The sequence below is a fragment of the Mirounga leonina genome, unplaced genomic scaffold (assembly GCF_011800145.1).
Source record: "Mirounga leonina isolate KUSES-001 unplaced genomic scaffold, KU_Mleo_1.0 Mir_129, whole genome shotgun sequence".
NCBI lineage: Eukaryota > Metazoa > Chordata > Mammalia > Carnivora > Phocidae > Mirounga > Mirounga leonina.
Genome location: NW_023270323.1, coordinates 7783655 through 7806761, shown reverse-complemented (window position 1 = coordinate 7806761; position 23107 = coordinate 7783655). Strand labels below are relative to the sequence as shown.

At 33.7% G+C, this 23107-nt stretch overlaps 1 protein-coding gene across 2 annotated transcripts in view; it reads left to right on the top strand.

The window, feature by feature from the left end:
- Positions 1-23107, top strand: part of CCSER1 (coiled-coil serine rich protein 1) — a 1210854-nt gene that overhangs the window by 106129 nt on the left and 1081618 nt on the right. For both annotated transcript variants that reach the window (XM_035004506.1, XM_035004507.1), the window contains exon 4: positions 5479-5572. In XM_035004506.1, the coding sequence (XP_034860397.1) occupies positions 5479-5572 (94 nt within the window). The remainder of the gene's footprint in view (positions 1-5478; positions 5573-23107) is intronic.

Here is a 23107-nt window from a genome sequence, read left to right as displayed (position 1 = left end):
TTTGAATAGTATCTCTTCACTTTTAGATCAAATAATGATCAGAGCATTTCTACTGTGTTAATTACATATTTCATAAACAACTATGTAAGTCCAGATCAGGATGCCATTTGTCGCCTTTTGGATAAGTGAAGCCTATTTGGATAATCCTTTGACTAAAATAGAGCATTATAAATATACAATTAATAACATCTTTGTAATCTCAGAATTAAAGAATGTTTTAATAATTTAATAATCTTCTTTGATAGAATTCTTTCTTTTTAAAGCAATGCTTCCTTGTATGGTGACATGTCTCTGCTTCCTTTTTTTAGCAGGATCATAATTATTATCTTTATTGCAATAAAGAAATAATGCTAAAAGGTTATTTTAGAATGGGTTTTATGGAATGGTTGCATATTAATAGAGTGATCAGAGCTTGTTTTTTTAACCTAGTAGCTTCAGAAATTCAATTTTACTATTTCAGCCAATAGCAACCAGGCTATGGAGAATTGCTCCACACTAACCAAATACAGGAGATTGATTTATTTAAAAAAATATTTTATTTATATAAAATGGTATTTCTTTACTAGAATACAGTTATCTGTAAGGTCTGTGAAGGAAGAAAACATGCTCTGTTAGGTTCATTGTTATATCCCTAGGGTTTAGATTAATTTTTGAATTACTACATTAATAGCTTTTTAGTTTACTTTTAATGGGTCTAACTCATTTGGGAGATTACATGAGTATTCAGTGTTACTGATAGATTTTTAAATATCTACTTAGAGAATACTTAGTAGTAATTGTACTTGATTTAATATCCAATTTATTAATATTATGAATTTAGTAAATAGTATTTCATTACAATTAAACAACCAATTCTTTTCAAAATATCCATACAAATGTTACATACCAATAAATTAGAATATGGATTAAATTAAATTTTCCATGGCCTTTAAACATTGGTTCAAATTTTATATAATCAAATTCTTACTAAAGTATTATAAAATACCACATCTAACATGATAATTTATCTTAAATGCTTTGGCCATTTTTAAAGAAAAAAATATACATATTACAGTAACCCCACAAACTATCATATACTTACCCTAAAACTGGTTACTAATATGGTGATACTAGGAATTTACATTTCTTTTTATCTTTATTCTTATTACACTTTGCTGACATGGAAATTTTCATATTTCCCTAGGATTTCAAAGATATCTGAGATTATTTCAAAGCTCTCTGAGATTTTCCTAAGATTTAATAACCATGCTAGAATTAAAAGTTATCTCTTAAACATGCACATTCTGGGTTTTTAATTAGAAAATTTTTGTCTAGTCATTGGAATTTGCTATACATTCAGAGATAATTCAGATTGAGGATACTGGCCATCAGGTTGGACTTTGTTTTTACAATTAAAATCTACTTGTTATATGCCCTTATGCTTTTGCTTATTTATTTAAGTTCAAGCCTAGCTTTTAATTTTGGCAATACTGATGTTTCCTCACAAAATGATTTATTTTTTTAAATCCAAATTGCTTGTGTTACAAAACAGTTTCCCTGTTATTGTGATATATAGATCTGGTGTATGAACATTATTAAAAACTCATGCACTTTCATTATTACATCTTTATTATGTAGAGCTATCTAACTTTTTATCTTCTAGGAGATGAGAGACTATTTCTGCTTAGTTACCACTTCTAGATATTCCACTAATTTATCAAATGTTCGAAACACACAGTTGTGCCCTGTTAGATACAGGGTATGATCATTAGTGTTAATTAACTGCTGGACTCCTTTTCCATTTGGTTATTATGTGTGACCCACCAGAGAGGATCAATATTTTCTATTCCTGGTACAGAATTACTTTTGATGCTGCTACTTCGATGTTTACAGGTCTCTCCTTAAAACAAATGGAAAGAAATATATGTCATCTTATTATAAACATACATATAGTTAGAAAACCAAAATATATTAACTATTTATTGGAAAACAATAGAAATTAAAGAAATTTTACCCTCTATGTGGTTTTTTTTTTTTTTTGGTATGAGCACCTTGTTTTTTTGTTTAAAGTTTTTATTTAAATTTGTTAGTTAACATATGGTACTACTAGTTTCAGTAGTAGAATTTAGTGATTCATCACTTACGAATGACACCCAATATGAGCACCTCTTCATATCCTTCATGTCAACATTTCTATTTGAGTATTATGAACTCTTAGCCTTCAACAGACTCAAGCTGTTTAATCTAGCCATAATTTTTCTTTTTTGTGTTCATATATCAGAAATTAGCCAGGGAGAAGCCATTTAGGCTTCCTTAGCTTTTCAAAACTGCCTCTGACTTTTTTTTTTTTTTTTTAAGATGAAACTTGTTTTCTGGCAACAGAAGGATGACACAGAAACATTGTTTGTTTGTTTGTTTTCTTGCTTTTTTCCCCCTTTCCCCAAGGAGCTCTGGTTCTTTTTTTATTGGTGGATATTGGGCAGCAAGTATCTGGATTGCCCATACGTGCTGGCTGAGGGCAAAAGTACTGTTACTGCTACTGGTCTCTTTTAAGGAGAGATCTGGAAAAGATATTATTTTTAGGTTTATGAGTTCATATTGATTTTCTTTGTTGCTGCATCTTCTCTCCTTTTACTATGAGGTTTTACCAGATTCAAAGACTCCGCTACACTAACAGGAAAGTGCTTTTTTAGCAAGATAACAAAACAATTAGAATTGGATTTAAGAACAATTCATCTAGATTGGTGGTCAGTGGACCCATCCTAATCCAGATGTCAAGGGTCACCTGCAAAATGAGAATAAAATTGAAACAATGCAGTAAGTTTTCCAAATTTATTTTGTTCAGTTTCTTGGTGTTACTTTCTTAAATTAAATGTAGGAATATCAGTGGCAGGGTTTTTAAATATTTCCTTGTTAAAAAAATAAATCTTTTTTTGAATTTATTTTTTCAAGCTTTTTTGGATGTATTAATGTAAAAATTCAAAATTCAACCTTGAAAAGATCATGAATGCCTTTGGACCTCTGGAATTGTTAGAACCAGGAACCAGAAGACCTGCTACTATGACATTTTATTTTTCAAGTAGACTCAGACTGGTCTTAACTATATAATGAAATCCAAGGCCTCTGTGATGATGTCATTTTGCATCTTGTAATATCTATCACCAAATAGAAACTTGTCTCATTTGTGCAGAAGGGTTGCGATCAGCAAATTTGGTTAAGGTGCTCATCTTGGATTATTTACCAAAGACGGGGGTTTGGCTCATGTAAGAACCTGGTACCTTCTTCTGATACCATAGCAAGGTGGATTGGGCAGGGTGGTTTTAAACAGAAGAGGGAAAACCATAGAATCCTACAATGAAGAAGGTGTCCTTAGTGGGCATAACAAAAAAAGGTGATAGTCATCTTCCAGGTACTCATTTATTTCCTTTCTTCCTTTGTTCCAACCTTCATTGCTTTCTAAATGTTGTTGACCGTATTAGTTTGCTGGGGCTAACATAACAAAATACCACAGAGTAGGTGGCTTACACAACAGAAATTTATTTTCTTATAGTTCTGGAAGCTGGAAGTCCAAGACCACAGTGTAGGCAGATTTGATTTCTCCTGAATCCTCTCTCCTTGGCTTGCAAATGGCTGCCTGCTTGCTGTGTCCTCACATCATTATCCCTCTGTCCATGTTGCCGGTGTCCTAGTATCCTCTTCTTATAAGAACATTAGTATTATTGGATTGGGACCCACCCATGCAACTTTATTTAATATAATTGCTTCCTTAAAGGACTTCTCTCCAGACACGTCACATTCTAAGGTACTGGGGGTTAGGACTTCAACATACGAATTTTGGATGAAAACAAGAATATAATATTGGTCAATGAAATTCTAAATATAAGACTAAAATTACTTGGACTAATTTGAAGCTGGATAAAGTAGTACATTTTCACTATAGAACATTTTTTTTTTTTAACCAAAGTATTCTTGACTTCCAGATTAAGATTCTCTCATTTGGATAGCGCTTAATAGACACTAATAATAGTGACTTTACCAAACCTCCCTTTTCTAAACTCTTTCTTTTCCACATTCAACTTGAATTATGCTTCTTTTCTTGCTTTAATATTCTATTTTGCATTTTTGAGGATGGCAGCTTATCTTTTGTTGCCTATATTTTATAACATCTTTTGATGCTATGTAAATATGCAACTTATTCTCAGTGGGCTATTCCTGCCACAGTGTATCATAAAACTGCCAGTAAACAGTTGATTTTTTTTTATAGTTTAAATTACTAGTTACCTTGTAATTAATACAGATACAATGTAATATAATACAATGAGATAATGACTACTTGTAACTTCCATTAGTAGAAAGAATCCCTTAGACTTGGGGATATTTTTTACCTTCGAAACTATTGTGTTCTATTCACAGATACCACATGATTTTAAAGTTTAATAAGGTTTAATTCTATTTTTTTACAGTGAGAATAATTTATTTAAAAGTCACAGTGTCCTTCCTTTCTTTTTTTTTTCCCCACAGTGTCCTTGCTTTCAATTCCTAGAACTAAGGTGTTCAGTTTCCATTTGACAATATCACTGGGCTTTTTAAAATGAATATTTAGTTCTTTAAACATAAATAATTATGGTAACATTCACATCAGTAGGATAAGTGGTCTAAGATATAGTGTCATTTACTACATGCAGCATCATGTACATGTAGCATCATGTACAAAAATGTACTTTTGTTATTTCAGTCTAGTTTCTAAATGTTAAATTATTGCTTTTTCTTAATATAGTCACCACCTATCTATATACACAAATACACAAATTAGGACCTTATTCCTCCTTCAAGAATTCCTACCTCTGCACATCACTGTTTCCCCTCAAGACTTCTCAATATACCCCTCTGGTTTATTTTGCTATTTGCTCTCTGAAAGAAGGAAGGGGAGGGGAGGAGAGGGAAGGGAAAGGAAAGGGAAGGGGAGGGAATGGAAGGGAAGGGAAAAATGTAATCTGGCTCTGACATTTATGGCATTATGAAAGTCAATAATTAATTTTTAATCTAATTGATGCTTATTTCTTCTGTTCATCCTTCCTAATCTTAAGCAAATAATTGGGAAATGGTTAACTGGATCTTCGCTTAATATCTAACAGTTGGCACTGTAAAAACAAAATTTGTTTGAGAATTCATTAAATGTGTCGGAAGAAAGTTGTCAGATTTGAAAGATAAATATAAAAAAATAAAGTTTCAGTTCACAGACTTCTATAAACTTGAAAAAACCTTTATATCCTCTTTAGCAGTTTTAGTGGAAGTTAAGATTTTTATAATAATTCTTGGAATATTTTATTAGACAGATAATGTTAAAGCCCATGGGCTGGTCAAATAATTTCTGGGATTCAGCTAAAACTTTTCATTTCTAATTTTGAGTTCTTTTTTGCTTCATGGCATCTGAATGTAGATATTTCTTCAATTTCTCAGTGGTTTGGTCTCTAACTATTGATTTTGCTTCTTCTTCAGGATGTTTTGAATAATTTGGGATCTTGTGAACTGGATGAAGATGATCTAATGCTTGATCTAGAGTTTTTGGAGGAACAGAATCTTCATCCTTCGGGTAAGTGTTAAATAAATACACGATATCATACAACTCTGATCCTAATCATTTAGCTTTCATTGATAAACTTCATATTGTTTAGGATGCATTCAGTCTTTTCCATCTCCAGTTTCTAGCCAGGTACCATTGACACATGATTCTGGTGATCTTAAAATCTAATATGGGGGGCACCTGGGTGGCTCAGTTGTTGAGCGTCTGCCTTCGGCTCGGGTCATGATCCCAGAGTCCTGGGATCGAGCCCCGCATCGAGCTCCCTGCTCTGCGGGAAGCCCGCTTCTCCCTCTCCCACTCCCCCTGCTTGTGTTCCCTCTCTCACTGTGTCTCTCTCTGTCAAGTAAATAAATAAAATATTTAAAAAAAAATCTAATATGGAAATATAAATCCAGTTGGAAGACAATTATAAAATAGGGAAAAAAAACCTATAAAGGCATTTCAAAGAAGGAAATTGCAATTTAACACATAATGGAAAAGTTAATATTTCTCTTTTTGAGGGAAGAAAAAAACCATTACAATGCCATTTTTCATTTATTTTATATAACCAAGTGGAGGTTTTGTATATCAAGGTGTACTCTTAAAAATTTTAACTGCTTCAGTAATAGCCGCATAGGTTAATGTTGATGCAAAAAGGCTGACCTCAGAATTAATAATTGCCAATAACAACCACAAACACATACTCGTGAACACATAAACACATAGTTATAGTATGAGATAAGTAAATTCTTGTTGAATGAATGAAGAAGGGAGCCCATTATATTTGTAATAGTTTAAATTTATATTAAAGCACAAATTGTCATATCTTCAAATACCAAAATTACTCCTGTTAAAATAGGTTATAGGGATTAAGTATTTATTCATATTTAGATATTTGGGTACAAAGACAAGCTGTTGCTTACTTTTTTTTTCTTATATGTACATCTTTAACAGTCATTTTCAAATTAAAGTAGAAATAATATGAGGGTGCCTGGGTGTCTCAGTTGGTTAAGTGTCCAACTCTTGATTTTGGCTCTGGTCATGATCTCAGGGTTGTGGGGTCGAGCCTCGCATCGGGCTCCATGCTGGATGTGGAGCCTGCTTAAGATTCTCTCTCCTTCTCCCTCTGCCTCTCCCCCCATCACTCTCTTTCTCTCCATTTCCTTCTCTCTCTCAAAAAATACTAAACTGGAGCTTTAAAATACTGGTCTTGGGGCCCCTGGGTGGCTCAGTTGTTAAGCATCTGCCTCCGGCTCAGGTCATGATCCCAGGATCCTGGGATCGAGCCCTGCATTGGGCTCCCTGCTCAGCGGGAAGCCTGCTTCTCCGTCTCCCACTCCCCCTGCTTGTGTTCCCTCTCTCACTGTCTCTCTCTCCGTCAAATAAATAAAGAAAATCTTAAAAAAAAAAAAATCTTGATCTTACTGCATATATTTGAGAAAAATCAACCTGTTGGATTTTAGCATCCATATTTTTAACTTTTAAGAATTAGAAATAGGGGCGCCTGGGTGGCTCAGTTAAGCAACTGCCTTCGGCTCAGGTCATGATCCTGGAGTTCCGGGATCGAGTCCCACATCGGACTCCCTGCTCAGCAGGGAGTCTGCTTCTCCCTCTGACCCTCCTCCCTCTCATGCTCTCTGTCTCTCATTCTCTGTCTCGCAAATAAATAAAATCTAAAAAAAAAAGAATTAGAAATAATCTCTAAGGTTATGTCCAGTTCCAATATTTTATAATGATTTTTGTTCATGCAGTATTTTTATGTTATAGGTAATATCACATTAAAAATTGTCAAAAGAAGGCTGTGTTTATATTTTACAGTGTTTATATTTTATTACTCTATATTGTAGGCTAATATCCAAAGAAGCTACTTGAAAGTTTTTTCTGGTTGAATACAAATTTAGGACAATCATTTTTTTTTTTTTTTTAAAGATTTTATTTATTTGACAGAGAGAGACAGCGAGAGCAGGAACACAAGCAGGGGGAGTGGGAGAGGAGAAGCAGGCTTCCCGCCGAGCAGGGAGCCCGATGTGGGACTTGATCCCAGGACTCTGGGATCATGACCTGAGCTGAAGGCAGACGCTTAATGACTGAGCCACCCAGGCGCCCCTAGGACAATCATTTTTTAAAACATTCTTGCTGCAGTTCATTTGACAGATAGTCTTTTAAAAATGCAGATTTTTTTCTCAGCTTTATACAGATACATTATACAATTTTGTCATTCATGTGTATTTATCTTAGAAGAATTACATATAGTAAGAATGTACACCCTTTTGGAGGGAATTGTCAATATTTAGCAAAGCTATACATGCATTTACCTTTAGATTCAAATATCCAATGTCTAGAAATTTAATCCTAAATACTGGAGCTATACAAAAAAATGTATGCAAATAACTATTCATTGCAAAATATTTGTAATAACAAAATATTGGAAACACCTCAGATGTTCTTCAACAGGACATTTGTTGAATATACAATGGTATACTAAGCAGTCATTAAAAGGATAATGAAGATGTCTGTATGTGCCATGGCATGGCTGTAAGGGTGTTTTGTTGATGGAGAATTTTGCAATTTTGGTTTAGACTGGCAATACGTAAATCCGCTAATCACTGACATCACTAAAATTGTAACAACTAGACATTTTCCCCTCTTAATGCAATGCCCAGAGAAGTATACAGCACCACCACTCCTACTTACAAGTACTTAAATTTATTCAATTCTCTTGATTAAATTGTGATTTTACAGGAAATACTGGGATGAGGAGAGAGGGAATCCAGCAACCAAATAAGAATGTGAGGAATTTTACAGGGTAACAGTCTGGTTCCTTAAACAAGTAATTGGCATAATAAAGAGGGGAGGGGTATTATAGATTAAAAGAGGCAAATGCAGTGTGACATCTTTGTTGGCACACTTACTGAAAAAATTAAAACACTATAAAAATATATTTCTGGGTCAATAAGAGAAATTTGAGAAATGACTAAATTATTACAGAATTATTTATTTTGTTGGGTATTGAATGTTTTTGTTTTGTTTTTTTAAAGAAAACTTTAGAGAGAGGCTTGTGGTTGAAACAATATGATATATGAGATTTACTTTACCAACAAGTATGGAAGAGGGAATGGATGAAACAAAATTGGAAAGTTCTTGAAAATTTTCAAAGCAGAGCACTAAGTGTTTGGGGTGAAAGGTTCATTCATTAATTGTAATATTTTCTGTTTTTTGCATTTTTAAAGATATTCACAATGAAAAATAAAACCAGGTAATAATTTAAAGAATTATAATGTAGCAATCTAAGTTATGTTTGGTAGGCAATCATGATGAAGAGCAAAGGGTGACTTAAAGATATAAATTTAGACTTAGCTCAATTTATTTGCTTGGGAACAAAACCAAGCATTTTTAAACTTTAATTTCTTTTTTTATAAAGTAATGGGTGCTATGTACTTCATTAGTTTATTGTAAGGAAAAAGATGATATATTAAAAACTATAAATCTCCTGAGTCTACTTCAGGATATAGGTAGCTTGGTTGAAGCCAAAACTGGAATACCTCTTGAATCAACTGAGTTAGCCAAATTTTTCATGAGGTAAATGATCTCACTTTGCCTACCTGAAGTACAATTCTGATAAATGAAATATTCCTTAGAGTGACTTGGGTTTGTTTAATGTTACCTAATAAAATGTCTTTTGAAAACCTGTTTCACTTTGGATGACACATTATAGGGTTTGAAAAAAGTCACAACTATCTGTTTATGCACATTAGCTCAGAAAGAAGAATTTCTGGTTGAATCGGTTTTATGAAATTTATATTTTTATTAAGCAACATAATTAAAGGTCTTCTCAAAATATAAGAAGTTCATTATTGATAATTGATATTGATAAAAAGCTCATTAATGCTAACCATTTTAAAATGATGATTTAAATAGAAGTGATTTTCAAAAGCCTGAAAACTAAAATAATGATACCATTAAATTCTATTACTTACATTACTAACTAAAAATCATTTGAGGGTTTAAAAAAAGTTTGTCAGGGCAAAACATTTCAATTTTTGTTTCTAGAGTCTTATTAAGGCAAAGATTTATAGCAGTTTACAGTAAGGCTTAATATAATGGCCAAGGTGATTTTTATAAAAGCCCAGAGAAATATTTTTGTTTTGAGAATATTTAGTCATATATTTCTAGTAATTGTCATGTGTGACATTTATAAATTTTATTTAGTTTAACATAGAATTATTAATGGTTAAATTTGCAAAGATTGAAGAAATAACCTAATGTATAGAAAGTGTAGAATTTCTCCTGTCCTTTTTACCATAGTCATTTACATATAGTAGATGCTCAATTGTTCTCTGTTAATGTGCTTTTATTTAAAACATAGCTAGAAATCTTTGGCCATGTATGTAGTGAATGAAAATGGATTAAAAATAAAACAAAAATTAGTAAAGTTCAATCATCCTATTTTTTTCTATAGAAAAATCAAAGACCTTTAATTAGGAGATCTATTTTACTATACAGTGTTTGAAACTATGAAATTAAAAAAAAATTTCCTCGCATTTCTTTCAACATGTATACATTGGACATTACTCATTTTGAGTCATTTAACATATGACGAGACATGCTAATGGAAATAGAATGCATAATAAGTGTACATAGTTAATATTCATATAATATACATCATTGTTAGTTATGTACTACTTGTAGTATAAGGGATATGAGCTAAAGTATATCAACTAGGCAATTAAAATATCAGAATAGCACAAACAAAGCAGAAAAAAACCAATTTGAGTTGTGTGGCTCAAGGTGTTTGTCATAGAAATGCCCACCTACTTGCACAATTGGATGTGTATCTAGGTATTTCATCATGTTGTTGAAAATTTTGCACTTATGACCATATCTACCTTGGCAGAGATAGCTGTTGATTATTGTGGTCATAACAATTTTGGAAATCTTTTAATATGCTTTTTTAAAATTCTTTGCTATCTGTATTTCCATCTTAAAGGGGAATTGTACGTTTACAGTTAGGTTTTAAAGTTTGTTTTTGACTAGTGCAGTGGACAATTTGAGTAAAGTTCCACAAATCCTTTTAATATATAAATGTATCTATGGAGTCCTAAATTAACACTCTCCTTTTCTAAAGGGAGAGGTAGTACAAATAATAGTACAAATGAATATCTGTTTTATGGTACAGTAAATGGATATTATTATTATTATTATTATTATTATTATTATTATTATTAATGAAAGTAAGAAAGCACAATTTCAATGAAGGAAAGGTATATGAATTCAAAATGAGTTCTCAAAAGGAGACTTGCCTTGGGGACAAAAAAATAAAAGCAACTATTCTGAATAATTTACTTTTGATCTTGACATTAGCTAATTTTATCTTTGCAAATTCTAATATAAAAGCTAAGCTTTTAGATTAAAAATCCTATGGATAAGCCTTCCAGATGTCTTTTTTTTTAATTTTTTAAATTTTTTTAAAGATTTTATTTATTTATTTGAGAGAGAGAGAATGAGAGACAGAGAGCATGAGAGGGAGGAGGGTCAGAGGGAGAAGCAGACTACCTGCCGAGCAGGGAGCCCGATGCGGGACTCGATCCAGGGACTCCAGGATCATGACCTGAGCCGAAGGCAGTCGCTTAACCAACTGAGCCACCCAGGCGCCCTGCCTTCCAGATGTCTTTAATCATATTTTTCTTGAATAAATGCTTAAATGACTTTTCTGGATAATATTTTCAATAAATAATTAATATGCATCATGTTTCAAATACAGGATTATCAATTTGTTTAATGCAAGACATTCATTTCCCCTGTGGTAAAATATTCTATTTATTGCTTCTTACTTAATAAATCATTTATAATGCATACATGACCAAAGACAGTTTTGATTAAAAAATATGCTATCTTTTATACCTTGATAAATTAAAAAATATATTTGTGACTCTTCTCACTTTTTATATTTCTCTTTACTCTCTTAGTCATTGTATGGTGTTGTTTTTGCCACAGATTGAATCATGCAAGATTTTAGCAGTGATGTTCTTTAGATATACCTCAATAGTATTTTGGGGGAAAAAAGAAGGTACCAACAAAAATCACTAGCATTTAATATCTCTAAGACTCAAATTAAGGACCTTAAAATTTTCCTTAAGGGCTGTCTGGGTGGCTCAATCAGTTAAGCTTCTGCCTTTAACTCAGGTCATGATCCCAGGGTTCTGGGATGGAGCCCCGCATTGCATCAGGCTCCCTGCTCAGCAGGGAGTCTGCTTCTCCCTCTCCCTTTGCCCCTGCCCCCCCACCCACTTGTACTCACTCTCTCTCTCTCAAATAAATAAAAATCTTAAAAAAATTTTTTTCCTTACAGTGAAATACATGTTATGAACTGTACAGTCTGTCAGAAGAAAAATACCAGCAATATATTTTTCCTTATTTTTCTTTATGTGGTTTTACATGTTTGTGTGGAGGATTTTTTTTCTATTCATTTAAGCATCTTGCAAAGTAATAATCATTTGAGGAAAATAGAATAATGATAAAAAGATACAAAAAATAAGATGAAAATACAAGTGAAGTTGGCACACAAAACATATATAGTACCACTATAGTGAATAGAAGTGTTACTTGGAATGCTTTCCTAACATATGTGAAGAAGGAAACACAACCAGTTGCATGATTAAAAATATATGCCATCAATCATTCAGTTAGCCAGTCAATGCATTTTATTAAATAGTGAATTTTTGTCACTAAGAACTGAAGTATATTTTGCTCACATGTCTTTATATAAGATATAAATGATTGATATCAAAAAACAATTCTTCAGCAACTCCTTTTCGTACAAGCTGGTGGCATCACGCTACCAATTCAGGAGAAACAGTTCTAAATGGTGACATCAGGATAGCAAAAGCTAGGAATTTTATGAGGATCTTGCTTAATCCAAAAATAAAATTCAGTTCCTTATACATATTAACATTCCTCAGTAATTTTAGCATTGAAAATAGTTGAAGTAGATGTTGTCAATCATTTTCCCCAACTTACTTTAAGGTAATTGCCATAAAGCCCAGTAGAATATCTAATGTTAAGCAATGTTACTTCCTGATGAGTCCTCTAAAATGAACTGTTTGCAAAATGTTATGCTTATGTGACTAAATAAGATAACTTTTCTACAAATAGTTGTTATCATAATGCCAGTTAAATATTGGACAGTGCATAGTGTTCGATAAAGAAATAAGAATAAGAATTTGAGATTTTCTTTCAGAACATTTAATCTTTAGCTATTCTTTTCCACGGTGAACTAGAATAAGGGCACACTTCTACTTAGACTGTTTGCAGTATTATCTTCAAATAATGATGTGAAACATGCACCTGACTAATTTGACATTGAAGCATCATAATTAATTAAATAAAGCTAAAACACATTTTGGTGTTACCTGCTTGGAACATATTCATTAAAATGTCATTTTCCCAATTCTTTTCTTGGCTACTAGGAGTTGGTTGTGCATCAGTTTTACCAAGTAGTAGTGGAAATCCAAGTTGATGGAAAGGAAAGCTATAGCCTGTGATGAGCTATGCTCTTTTCCTAAGCTCTCTCAAGTTAACGCTCACAATAACTCTCTGAGAGGAAATTACATCATAAGATCCATTCTAATTAAAGAAATGACAAATTAATATCAAAAGGGAGTAGGCACTTTGGAGATAGACATATCCAAGTTAACATTCCAGCTGTACGTACCACAGTGACCTTGGGCAAATGACCCAGTTTTTTTAAAGCAATTTTTTTTCGTTTGTAAAATGACAATAAAACTATTTCAAAATATCATCCTATCTATGTAGGAGACATATTTATATGCAAAGTGCCTTTCACAGTTGCCTAGAATAAAATAGGAGCCCAGTACAAGTTGGTTACTTCTCTTGACATCTTAAATTCCTAGTCATAGTTTGTCCAATCATTGGTATTTTTTATAGTCCTTAATTTCTTAATGCTTCATCATGATTATATATTGTTTTAAAATATGCTTTATTTTAAGTGATGTTTTGTTAGGGGCGCCTGGGTGGCTCAGTCAGTTAAGCATCGGACTCTTGATTTCGGCTCAGGTAATGATCTTGGGGTCTTGAGATTGAGCCCTGCTTCAGGCTCCACACTTAGCAGAGAGTCTGCTGAAGATTCTCTTTCCCTCTCCCTCTCCCTCTGCTCCTCCTTCACTGCTCATGCACACATGCTCTCCCTCTCTTTCTAAAATAAATAAATAATTTTAAAAAAAGTGATGTTTTGTTAGTACTAATTATTCAAAAATTAATTAAGGCACTTTGCTTATAACAGGTGGTACATTTCTTTGTGTTAAAACCAATGCATTTAAATGCATGGAAACATTTTTTTCCCAGATATTAGTCATGTGTCTCAAATACCACAACATATCTCAAATAGTAATTGTAAGAGAAATAATAAATTTCCCATGTTAAATATTTGAAAACTTATTAACCCAAATCATTAATGTTCAGAGAGAAAACCAGGTTGTTACTTTGTATTATACAAATTTGGTCTTTATAACTTGCAAATGAGTTACTCAATTGAAAATATATTTTCCTTATTTATTACTGTTTGATAAAAACAATACAGTGGTCATTTGGATGATTGGGTGAAGAAATTTTATGTTATTTTTGTTAGTTATTTTGGACATTATATATAATATATTTATATTATATATAAAAACACCTAGGGCAGTATCTCTTGGTATATGTCCAGATGCAAATGGAGAAGTAATGGCCCAATGATATCAATCAGGAATTAATTAGGTAGTTGCTAAATAATTTTGAGTTTGATGAACAAGCAATATAAAATTCTACAGTGAGTTAGGAACTCCTCCTGTGCCTATTAATTAAGGAGGTAATTTTTGTTATTAATTTTTAATGGATAATAGCACAGCAGAGCTGAGATGAAACCCTAGTGGCTTTGCTAATACGAATGGTAATGTACAAATTGCAACAACATTCACACAGGGAAAATTATAAAAATTAACTATAAGTTTTTACAAGCTTTGATATGTCTGGGTCAGAAAAAATATGTGTAAGCTATCTTCAGTGTGATTATATAAAGCTGAGAAATATGTGACACTTAATTTTGGAAGTATAACATAGTAGCTACAAATCTGGACTCTGGAGTTAGACAGATCTCAGCTACCAACCAAGCTGTATAAACCTGAAAAAATTATTTAATCTCAGTTTTCCTTTTTTCATCTGAAAATGGGGGCAAGAAAAGTATCTACCTCATAAGTTTATGAGGAATAGTAAATTAAAGTGTAGTAGAATGTCTGTATCATGTCTGGCATATAATATTTTTTAGTAACTATAACTAATACTGTTTTTTACAATATGCATGATAAAATGATGTTCCTGAAGATTAATAGGAACCCAATCTTTCTGATTTTGGTGATCTTTTCCAGTCTCTATTAGTGGTAGATCTCAACCATATTTTCAAGTAAAGTATTTCTCAAATTTTAAGTGCAGAATGCCACAACACATGCAATTAATTTTGTGGTTATCATGTATTTCCAACCTTATACAGTTACAGTATTAAATAAAATAATAAAAGAATAATAAATAACATTTATTGAGTCTGTGTGCCAATTCGATGAGGTAAATAATTCTTCCACATTTGAGAAAATTGAAATTTTGAGTGATAAAGTACTACAGGCAGGTAGCTGTCTCATCTGGACCCCAATTTTTTCTGACTCTGAAGGCTCTGTGTTACTAATTTTTTTAAAAGATTTTATTTATTTGAGAGAGAGAGAGTGCAAGCAAGAAAGAGCACAAGTAGGGCGAGTGGCAGAAGGAGAGGTAGAAGCAGCCTCCTGGCTGAGCAGGGAGCCTGATGCAGGGCTCGTTCCCAGGACCCTGGGATCATGACCTGAGCTGAAGGCAGACGCTTAATGACTGAGCCATCCATATGCCCCGGTGTTAATAATTTTGATTCTTTTGACTAATAAAATTAATTCATATACAGTTTAAAAACACAAGTACACAAAAGCTTTTGTTTAAAACTGGCTCGCTCTTTTTCTTTTTTTTTTTTTTTGAGCATTCCCAAAAAATATTTGATTTGATTTGAGTTTTTTTTAAATTTCTTTCCCATTGTAGTTGATCACTTCTTTTTGAAAATAAAAAAAAATATTGAGATATAGTTCACATACCATACAATTCACACACTTAAGTTATGCAGTTCAGTGGTTTTTAATATATTTGCAGTGTTGTGCCTATATCGTCATGATGTAAGGTTAGAACATTTTTGTCATGCCGAAAAGGTGCTGTACCCATTAGCAGTGACTCATCATTCACCACACTTCCAACCCCAGACAATCACTAAGCCACTTTCTATCTGTAAAGATTTGCCTCTTCTGGACATTTTATATCAACAGAATGATACAATATTGGTCTTCTGTGATGGTCTTCCTTTGTTGAGTATAATGTTGCAAGGCTTATTCATGTTGTAACATTATACTTTGTTGAGTATAATGTTTTCAAGGCTTATTCATGTTGTAGCATATATATGTAATATATATATACATATATATATCTCAGTACTTCATTACTTCGTTATGATCTTATTAGTATTCCATCTTATGCATATATCACATTTTTTCTACAATGTAAATATTAAATATTTAATATGTAAATATTAAACAACACACTGCTTCACAAGCAATAGGCCAAATAAACGAAAAATCATAATATGTCTCAAAACAACAACAAAAGAAAACATAATATTCTTAAATCTAAGGGATGCAGCAAAAGTAGATGTTAGAGTGAAATTTATGCTATAAATGCTTGTATTAAGAAAAAAAGTTAAAATAAACAACATTACACCACAGGAACTAGAAAAAGAAGAAATTTATCTGAAATTTAGTAGAGGAAGGACATAACAAAGAAAAATCAGAAATAAATAAAATAGAGACCAGAATAAACAATAACATAACATTGAAAGTAATGACCAAGTTTTTCGAAAAATAAAAAAAAACAAAATTGGCAATGCTTTAACTACATTAACTAAGAAAAAAAAGCTAGACTGCTCAAAAGCCAAAATGAGAAATGGAAGAGAAAACAGTACAACAGATACCATAGAAATACATAGTGTGATAAGAGATTAGTATGAATAATTATATACTAATAAATCAGATAACATAGAAAAAAATACCAGATAATTCCTAAAAATGCACAAGTCACTGAGATTCAATCTTGAATCTTGAATCCAAGAAATAAGAAATCCTCTTAGACCAGTAACAAGAATGCAAGTTGAGTTAGGAATCAAAAATCTCCCAGCACAGAAAAGCCCAAGACTATATGGTTTCATTGATGAATTCTACCAAACATTTAAAAGAATAATTAATGACAATCTTTTATCAAAACCGTTCAAATAATAGAATAGAGGGAACATATTCAGAATCATTCTCTGAGGCTATTATTACCCTGATACCAAAGCAGGATAAAAACAATATAAGAACAAAAAAGTCTAGTTTGTTCAATATAAGTATGGCCAATTTGGCTTCCTTTTGACATCCATTTGCATGATAAAGATTTCTCCACCCTCTCACTTTCAATCTGCAGGTGTCTTTAGGTCTGAAATGAGTCTGTTGTAGATAGTATAGAGATGGGTCTTTTTTTGTTTGTTTGTTTGTTTTTTTAAATCCATTCTGACACCCTGTGTCTTTTGATTGGAGCACTTAGTCCATTTGCATTCAAAGTAATTATTCATAGATATGTATTTATTGCCATTTTATTACTGGTTTTGTCATTGTTTCTGAAGATTTTCTCTGATCCTTTCTTGTCTTTGTCACTTTTGGCCTCTCCTTTCCACTCAAAGAGTCCCCTTTAATATTTCTTGCAGGGTTGGTTTAGTGGTCATAAACTTCTTTAGTTTTTATTTGGGAAACTGTTTCTCCTTCTATTCTGAATGATAGCCTTGCTGGATAGAGTATTCTTGGCTGCCGATTTTTCCTATTCAGCACTTTGAATATATATTATGGAACTCCCTTCTGTCTTGCCAGGTTGCTGTTGAGAAATCTCCAGCTAGCCTTGTGGGTTTTTCCTTGTAAGTTAAGGACTTCTTTTGTCTTGCTGCTTTTAAGATTTTTTCTTTATCACTATATTTTGCAATTTTTTTTAAAGACTTTATTTTATTTGAGAGAGAGAGAGAGCACAAGAGAGGGTAGGGTCAGAGTGAGAAGCAGACTCCCTGCTGAGCAAGGAGCCTGATGCAGGACTTGATCCCTGGACCTGAGCCGAAGGCAGTCACTTAACCAACTGAGCCACCCAGGCACCCTATATTTTGCAAATTTATTTACAATATGTTTTGATCTTGGCCTGCTTTTGTTGATTTTGATGGTAGTTCTCTGTGCCACCTGGGTCTGGATGTCTGTTTTGAACCTTCTCCAGATTAGGGAATTTTTCAGCTATTATTTCTCCAAATAATGTTTCTGCTCCCTTTTCTCTTGCTTTTTCTTCTGGGACTCCTATAAAATGAAGGAATCACTGAGTTCCCTAAGTCTGTTCTCATGTTGCATAATTCTTCTTTCCCTCTTTTCTTCAGCTTTAGTATTTTCCATTATTTTGTCTTGTATGTAATGAATTCATTCCTCTGCTTCTTCTAGCCTTGTGTTCATTGCATCAAACCTGTTTCCAATCTCGTTTATTGCATTCTTCATCTCTGATTGATTCTTTTTAAATCTTTCATTTCTGTGGGAAAGGTCTCCATGATGTCTTCTATTCTGTTAAGCCCAGTGAGTATCCTTATGATTGTTGCCTTAAATTCTCCATCAGGCATGCTACTTATATCTGTCTTGCTTAGATCTCTGGCGGTGGCCTCATCTTGTTCTTTCACTGGGGATAAATTCCTCCATCTTGGCATTTTGTCTCTCAACTTTCTCTGTGTTACAAAAGCCAGTTATGTCTCCTGCTCCTGAAAGTAATGGCCTTGTGAATAAGAGGTCATGTAGTGCCCAGGGCCTGGCACTTCAGGGAGGGTCTCCAGTCTGTGCTGCATGCACTCTGCTTTTCTGTTTTGGCTGCTCTGTCCTTCAGGCTGCTTTTTTGTAGAGGCTCTCCCTGCCTGCTGTGGGCAGTGTTTGTTCTCTTGCCTGAATGTAGCGAGATTAAACTAGGTGTGTTCTGATCTGCTTGTGAAATGAGACCTGATACCAATTCCACCAGAACTGAGGGCCTGCAGAACTCTCTGGTCAGAGACAAGGTATGTGCAGAGGTTTGTGTTAGTCTTCTGGGGAAGGGGCCCATCACTCTGGACTAAGGCAAGCGTGACTCAGAAGGGCAGTGCCTTGAAAACACAGGGAGCTGGGGCTTGGTGTAAGCAAGGCAGGCATTCAGTGTTGGTGCTGCACTGCTTCCCTCGGGTGGCTCTGTGTTTATGCTGAAGGGTGGGGGGAGGAAAATGGTGCTGGCTAGCTCCTTTGTTCCCAGAGAGGCATCTCAGTGAACTGCTGCCTCTCATGGACATCCCCTGAGTAGTGAATGATCTCTCACCTGTATGCTCCAGGCATTCTTCACTGTCTGCCCTAGGTTTTCTGCCGGCCTTCTCTCCAGGATCAGAGCACTCACCACCCCCCCGCCCCCACCCACCACTTCTCATCCAGCCAAGCCTGCTGACCTTAAAACTCCACACTTTAAGTCTTGCTGGTTGCAAGAACTCATGAAACTCAGCTCCTCTCATTTTCCAAGCCAATGGCTTTGGGGAAATAATCTCCTTGTGCATTCCCCTGTGTGCTACTCTTTCTCTCACCCTTCTCCTGACCTGGCTCCCTCCCCTCAGCAGCACCCACACTCTGTTTCTCCCCTGAAGCATATCTCTGCACTTCCTACCTACTTCAGTGTGGCCTCTTTTCTCCCTTTAGTTGTGGAGTTTGTTCTGTCAGTCTTGAGATTGATTTCTGGGGTATTTAGGATGATTTCATAGTTACCTAATTGTGTTCATGGGACAAGATGACCCTAGGGTCCTCCTACTGTGCCCCCATCTTGTAAAAAAATTTCTCGTTATGGGCATCACTTATATAGATTTGCCTTTAACTTCATGCAAGAAACTGAAATTATATGTATTTACTGAAGCAGCACTGTTGTGTCAAGCATTGGTTTAGGCACTTAGCTGCTGCTTGTCTTGCTCTGTTTTTAAGCTGTAATTTATAAACTCTTTGCATCATACTTCCAGTCCTAACAATTCTCTGGAAAGTATTACTATTTTCACTTCATAGATGAAGGAATGGAGACCCAGAAGAGGATTGTTTTTGATCCAGGGTGACAGAACTAGTAAGTGACAGAACGAGGGTTTAAATTATACTGTTGTGACTTGATGCCTACCTACTCTTTTCGCTCTATAAGGCTCTCAATGATGTTTAGTTTTCAGAAAGAGAAGTTATAATGAAGGTGTGAAATGTTTTCTCGAAATACACTGTTGGGGTAATACTGTAGTGAGGATGCAATTTTGACATTAGTTGTCATTTCATGCATGGGTTTCATCAGCTGGTGCTATTGTGCTTTTCATTTCTGCTTTAAAGAGGTTAGAGTACCTGTTATCTGCTCAGTGACCATTAGATGGCAATCTTGTTCTGATAATGATGATAGTATCCTGGTCATACATTTGTATTCAGCTTTACAGTTTACAAGGGATTTCAAATATGTTATCTCATCAAATTATCACAATAACACTCTGAAATAGGTGTTAATATATCCCAAGTACAATGGAAGAAGCTAATACTCTGTACTTAAAAACTTACTGAAGTTCACGCAGCCAATATTAATCCAGATCTTAACGTTAAATGACAGGTTCTTTTCACTATGTTTCTAGACTTTGCTGCTTCTAATTTTACATAGAATTTTGGTATATTCAGTTACATATTTTCCAAAGCTGCTGAAAATCATAGTAATGTCTTAGAAGAGGAGAAAGTATTGCTTCAACCAAACATGCTGAATGTGGTGAAAAATAAGGATTACTAGCCAAAAAGCAAGAGAAAAAGCAAAGAGCTTTCAAAAGTAGACAGTCATAAAACATAACAGTGTGGGTTCATTAAATATAAGAACAGACATCTCTGTTTCAGTAGGTCATAAGGCCTAACTATATAGCAATCTATTATTTCATTGCATTTTAAATAATTTATAGCCCTGAATTGTTAAGAAAAAATGTATATTCTGCATACTCTGATAAGATGGACAACTATATAACTGACTTTGGAACTTTGTCTCTCTGAATTGTTTCTTTTTAGCCTTTAAAATGTTCAGAGGAAAAATTCCTCAGTTCTTCATAAACTTTTTACTATCCGGAAATATAATTTCATAAGGATTCCATATTCTAAAAATTTGAATATATTTTATAATACATTTTATGTAATTTTTATATTTTTCCCCATATTCCTTCCCCAAGTTCCTGCAAATGACTAACTAGATATAAAGAGAGTTGTGTGAAAAGGTTTGCTAATTGTCCTCATTAAAAAGTAATAATTTATGGTCTATCGATAGGGTATAGGGATCATGATATACATAAACAAAGACTATTCAATTAGCAGTAATCCTTATTTTCAGGATAGCTATAGTTTTATTCAGCTATTCAATAATTTAATAGTTTTTATTTACTTGTTGTTTTTGGCTGACCAGTTCATTAATCAGCCAATTGATTATTCATTAATCGGACAGTTTTCAATTCTCATTTTTCAACAACATCTACCTGGGTGCCTCATTTTCCATTTTCAGTTCACTGTGTTAAATGGGGTACTTAAATGTCAGAAGAATGGCACCAGCTGGAAGAGCATATTAGATCTTAAGAAGTAGAGCCCCTCCTGCTTCTGCTTCCCATGAATGTTCAGAGTTTTAAAGGTCTTGTTCAAGGTCATTAAGTTAGTTTGTCGTAATAACAGGGCTGTTGATAAGAAGTTGACTAGCTCCATACACACAATTGCAATTAATTATTTTATTTCTTATTATAGCTGCCAACAGAGTAAATCATTTGTCTTTGTGGATTTAAAAGTGCCTCTGGCTGTTTTGCCTGTCACACTTTCCTATACTTCAGGATTGCTTGAGCTACAAAGAGGCTTTTAGATGGAACAGTTTTCAAAATCTAATCAACTATAGCTGAAAAATGTTTACACATTCTGACCTAATTTAATACTAAATGACAACTATTTTAATGAAGTCATAGAATTTACTTGTAACCTACTATTGTAGCATTTCATACTGTTATAAACTGCCTTCTGCAGTGCAAAAGGGCACTCAGTGGCGCAAGTTCATTAGAGGATACAGTCAAAGGAAAATATTTCTTTCATTCAGCATGGTTTTTCTGTAGCAATTAGAAAGAAAATATGTGTCTCAATATAAAATTTCATGGCCTCTTACAATTATGTAGTGACATCTCCATACAATTGCTTGAATAATGCCAACAACATCAGCTGTCACTGTCAAAACGAACAAGTAATTAAGAAAGCAAATGCTGGTCTTTCTTCTGAAGAAGTGGAATATTTATGTACTTAAAATTGTTCACCAACAAGAAAAATAACCACTGACATGAAACATAATTTTCTAAAATGCCTGAGGCAGAAAAGAGAGAAATAATAATGAATGTTCACACTATTACAAAAGATTAAATTGTGATTGTACAGTCTAAAAACAATTAGAGAGTTTCTATTTGTTGGATATAAAATTTTAATAGCATCATTTTATCAGGTATTCTATAGTATCATGCCCCTTTTATTTATTATTCCCATCTTATTAATCAAAATTTCCAAAAGTTTACAGTGGCATTGGGGATTTCTTATTCTTATGAGGACCACCTTTTCCAAAAGCAGACATCTTAGTATGCTTGGATGACTTAAATAAGACCAAGATTTGTCTAAATAATTAGTAGATTTGAGTGATAGTGTAATATTAGTTTCACATGCTGGCTCCCCAATCATTTGACAAGACTTTGCTCAATTTATTCCTCACTGAGGTGAGGGGAAAATGCCACCTCCACTGAACATTGATTGTTTTTTGGAATGGGAAGAACAGGTTTGGATTTATTGAGGTTTTTAAATTTGGTTTAAGGCAAATCTTTCAATTTAGGGATTTGATTGGGATTGGGTAAAACTCATGACGTAATAGTTTAGGAGTGTAGAATTGGTAGAAGCAGCACGACAAGGATTTTAAGATGAAAGGTTTAATGATTCTTAGGGCATCATCTGTCTGTTGATGGTTTCTGTTGAAGAATTGATGGGCCTTTTGGGAAATCCCTGTAATGAAGAGTAACATTATTTGGAATAGCCAAGTTATTCCGATAAAGACAACTAAATATAATGATGTTCATATAGGCAGTCACCTATTTGGGGTCTCAATCTTCCCACTGAGGGAAACAGAAGGATAGACCATTTTTAACTGGAGGCATGATCAATCCAGATTTTCATGATTGTTTTGAGATGTCACAATCACGTATCAAGTCATCCTCTCGTCATCCATGAAAGTTAGATTTTCCTGTTTTTTTTTTTTTTTTTTCCTGCTGGATGACTTTTTCTTTGCTGGATCATTTGATGGAGCAGCAGAGTGTAACATCACTTAAGATTCTAGAGATGA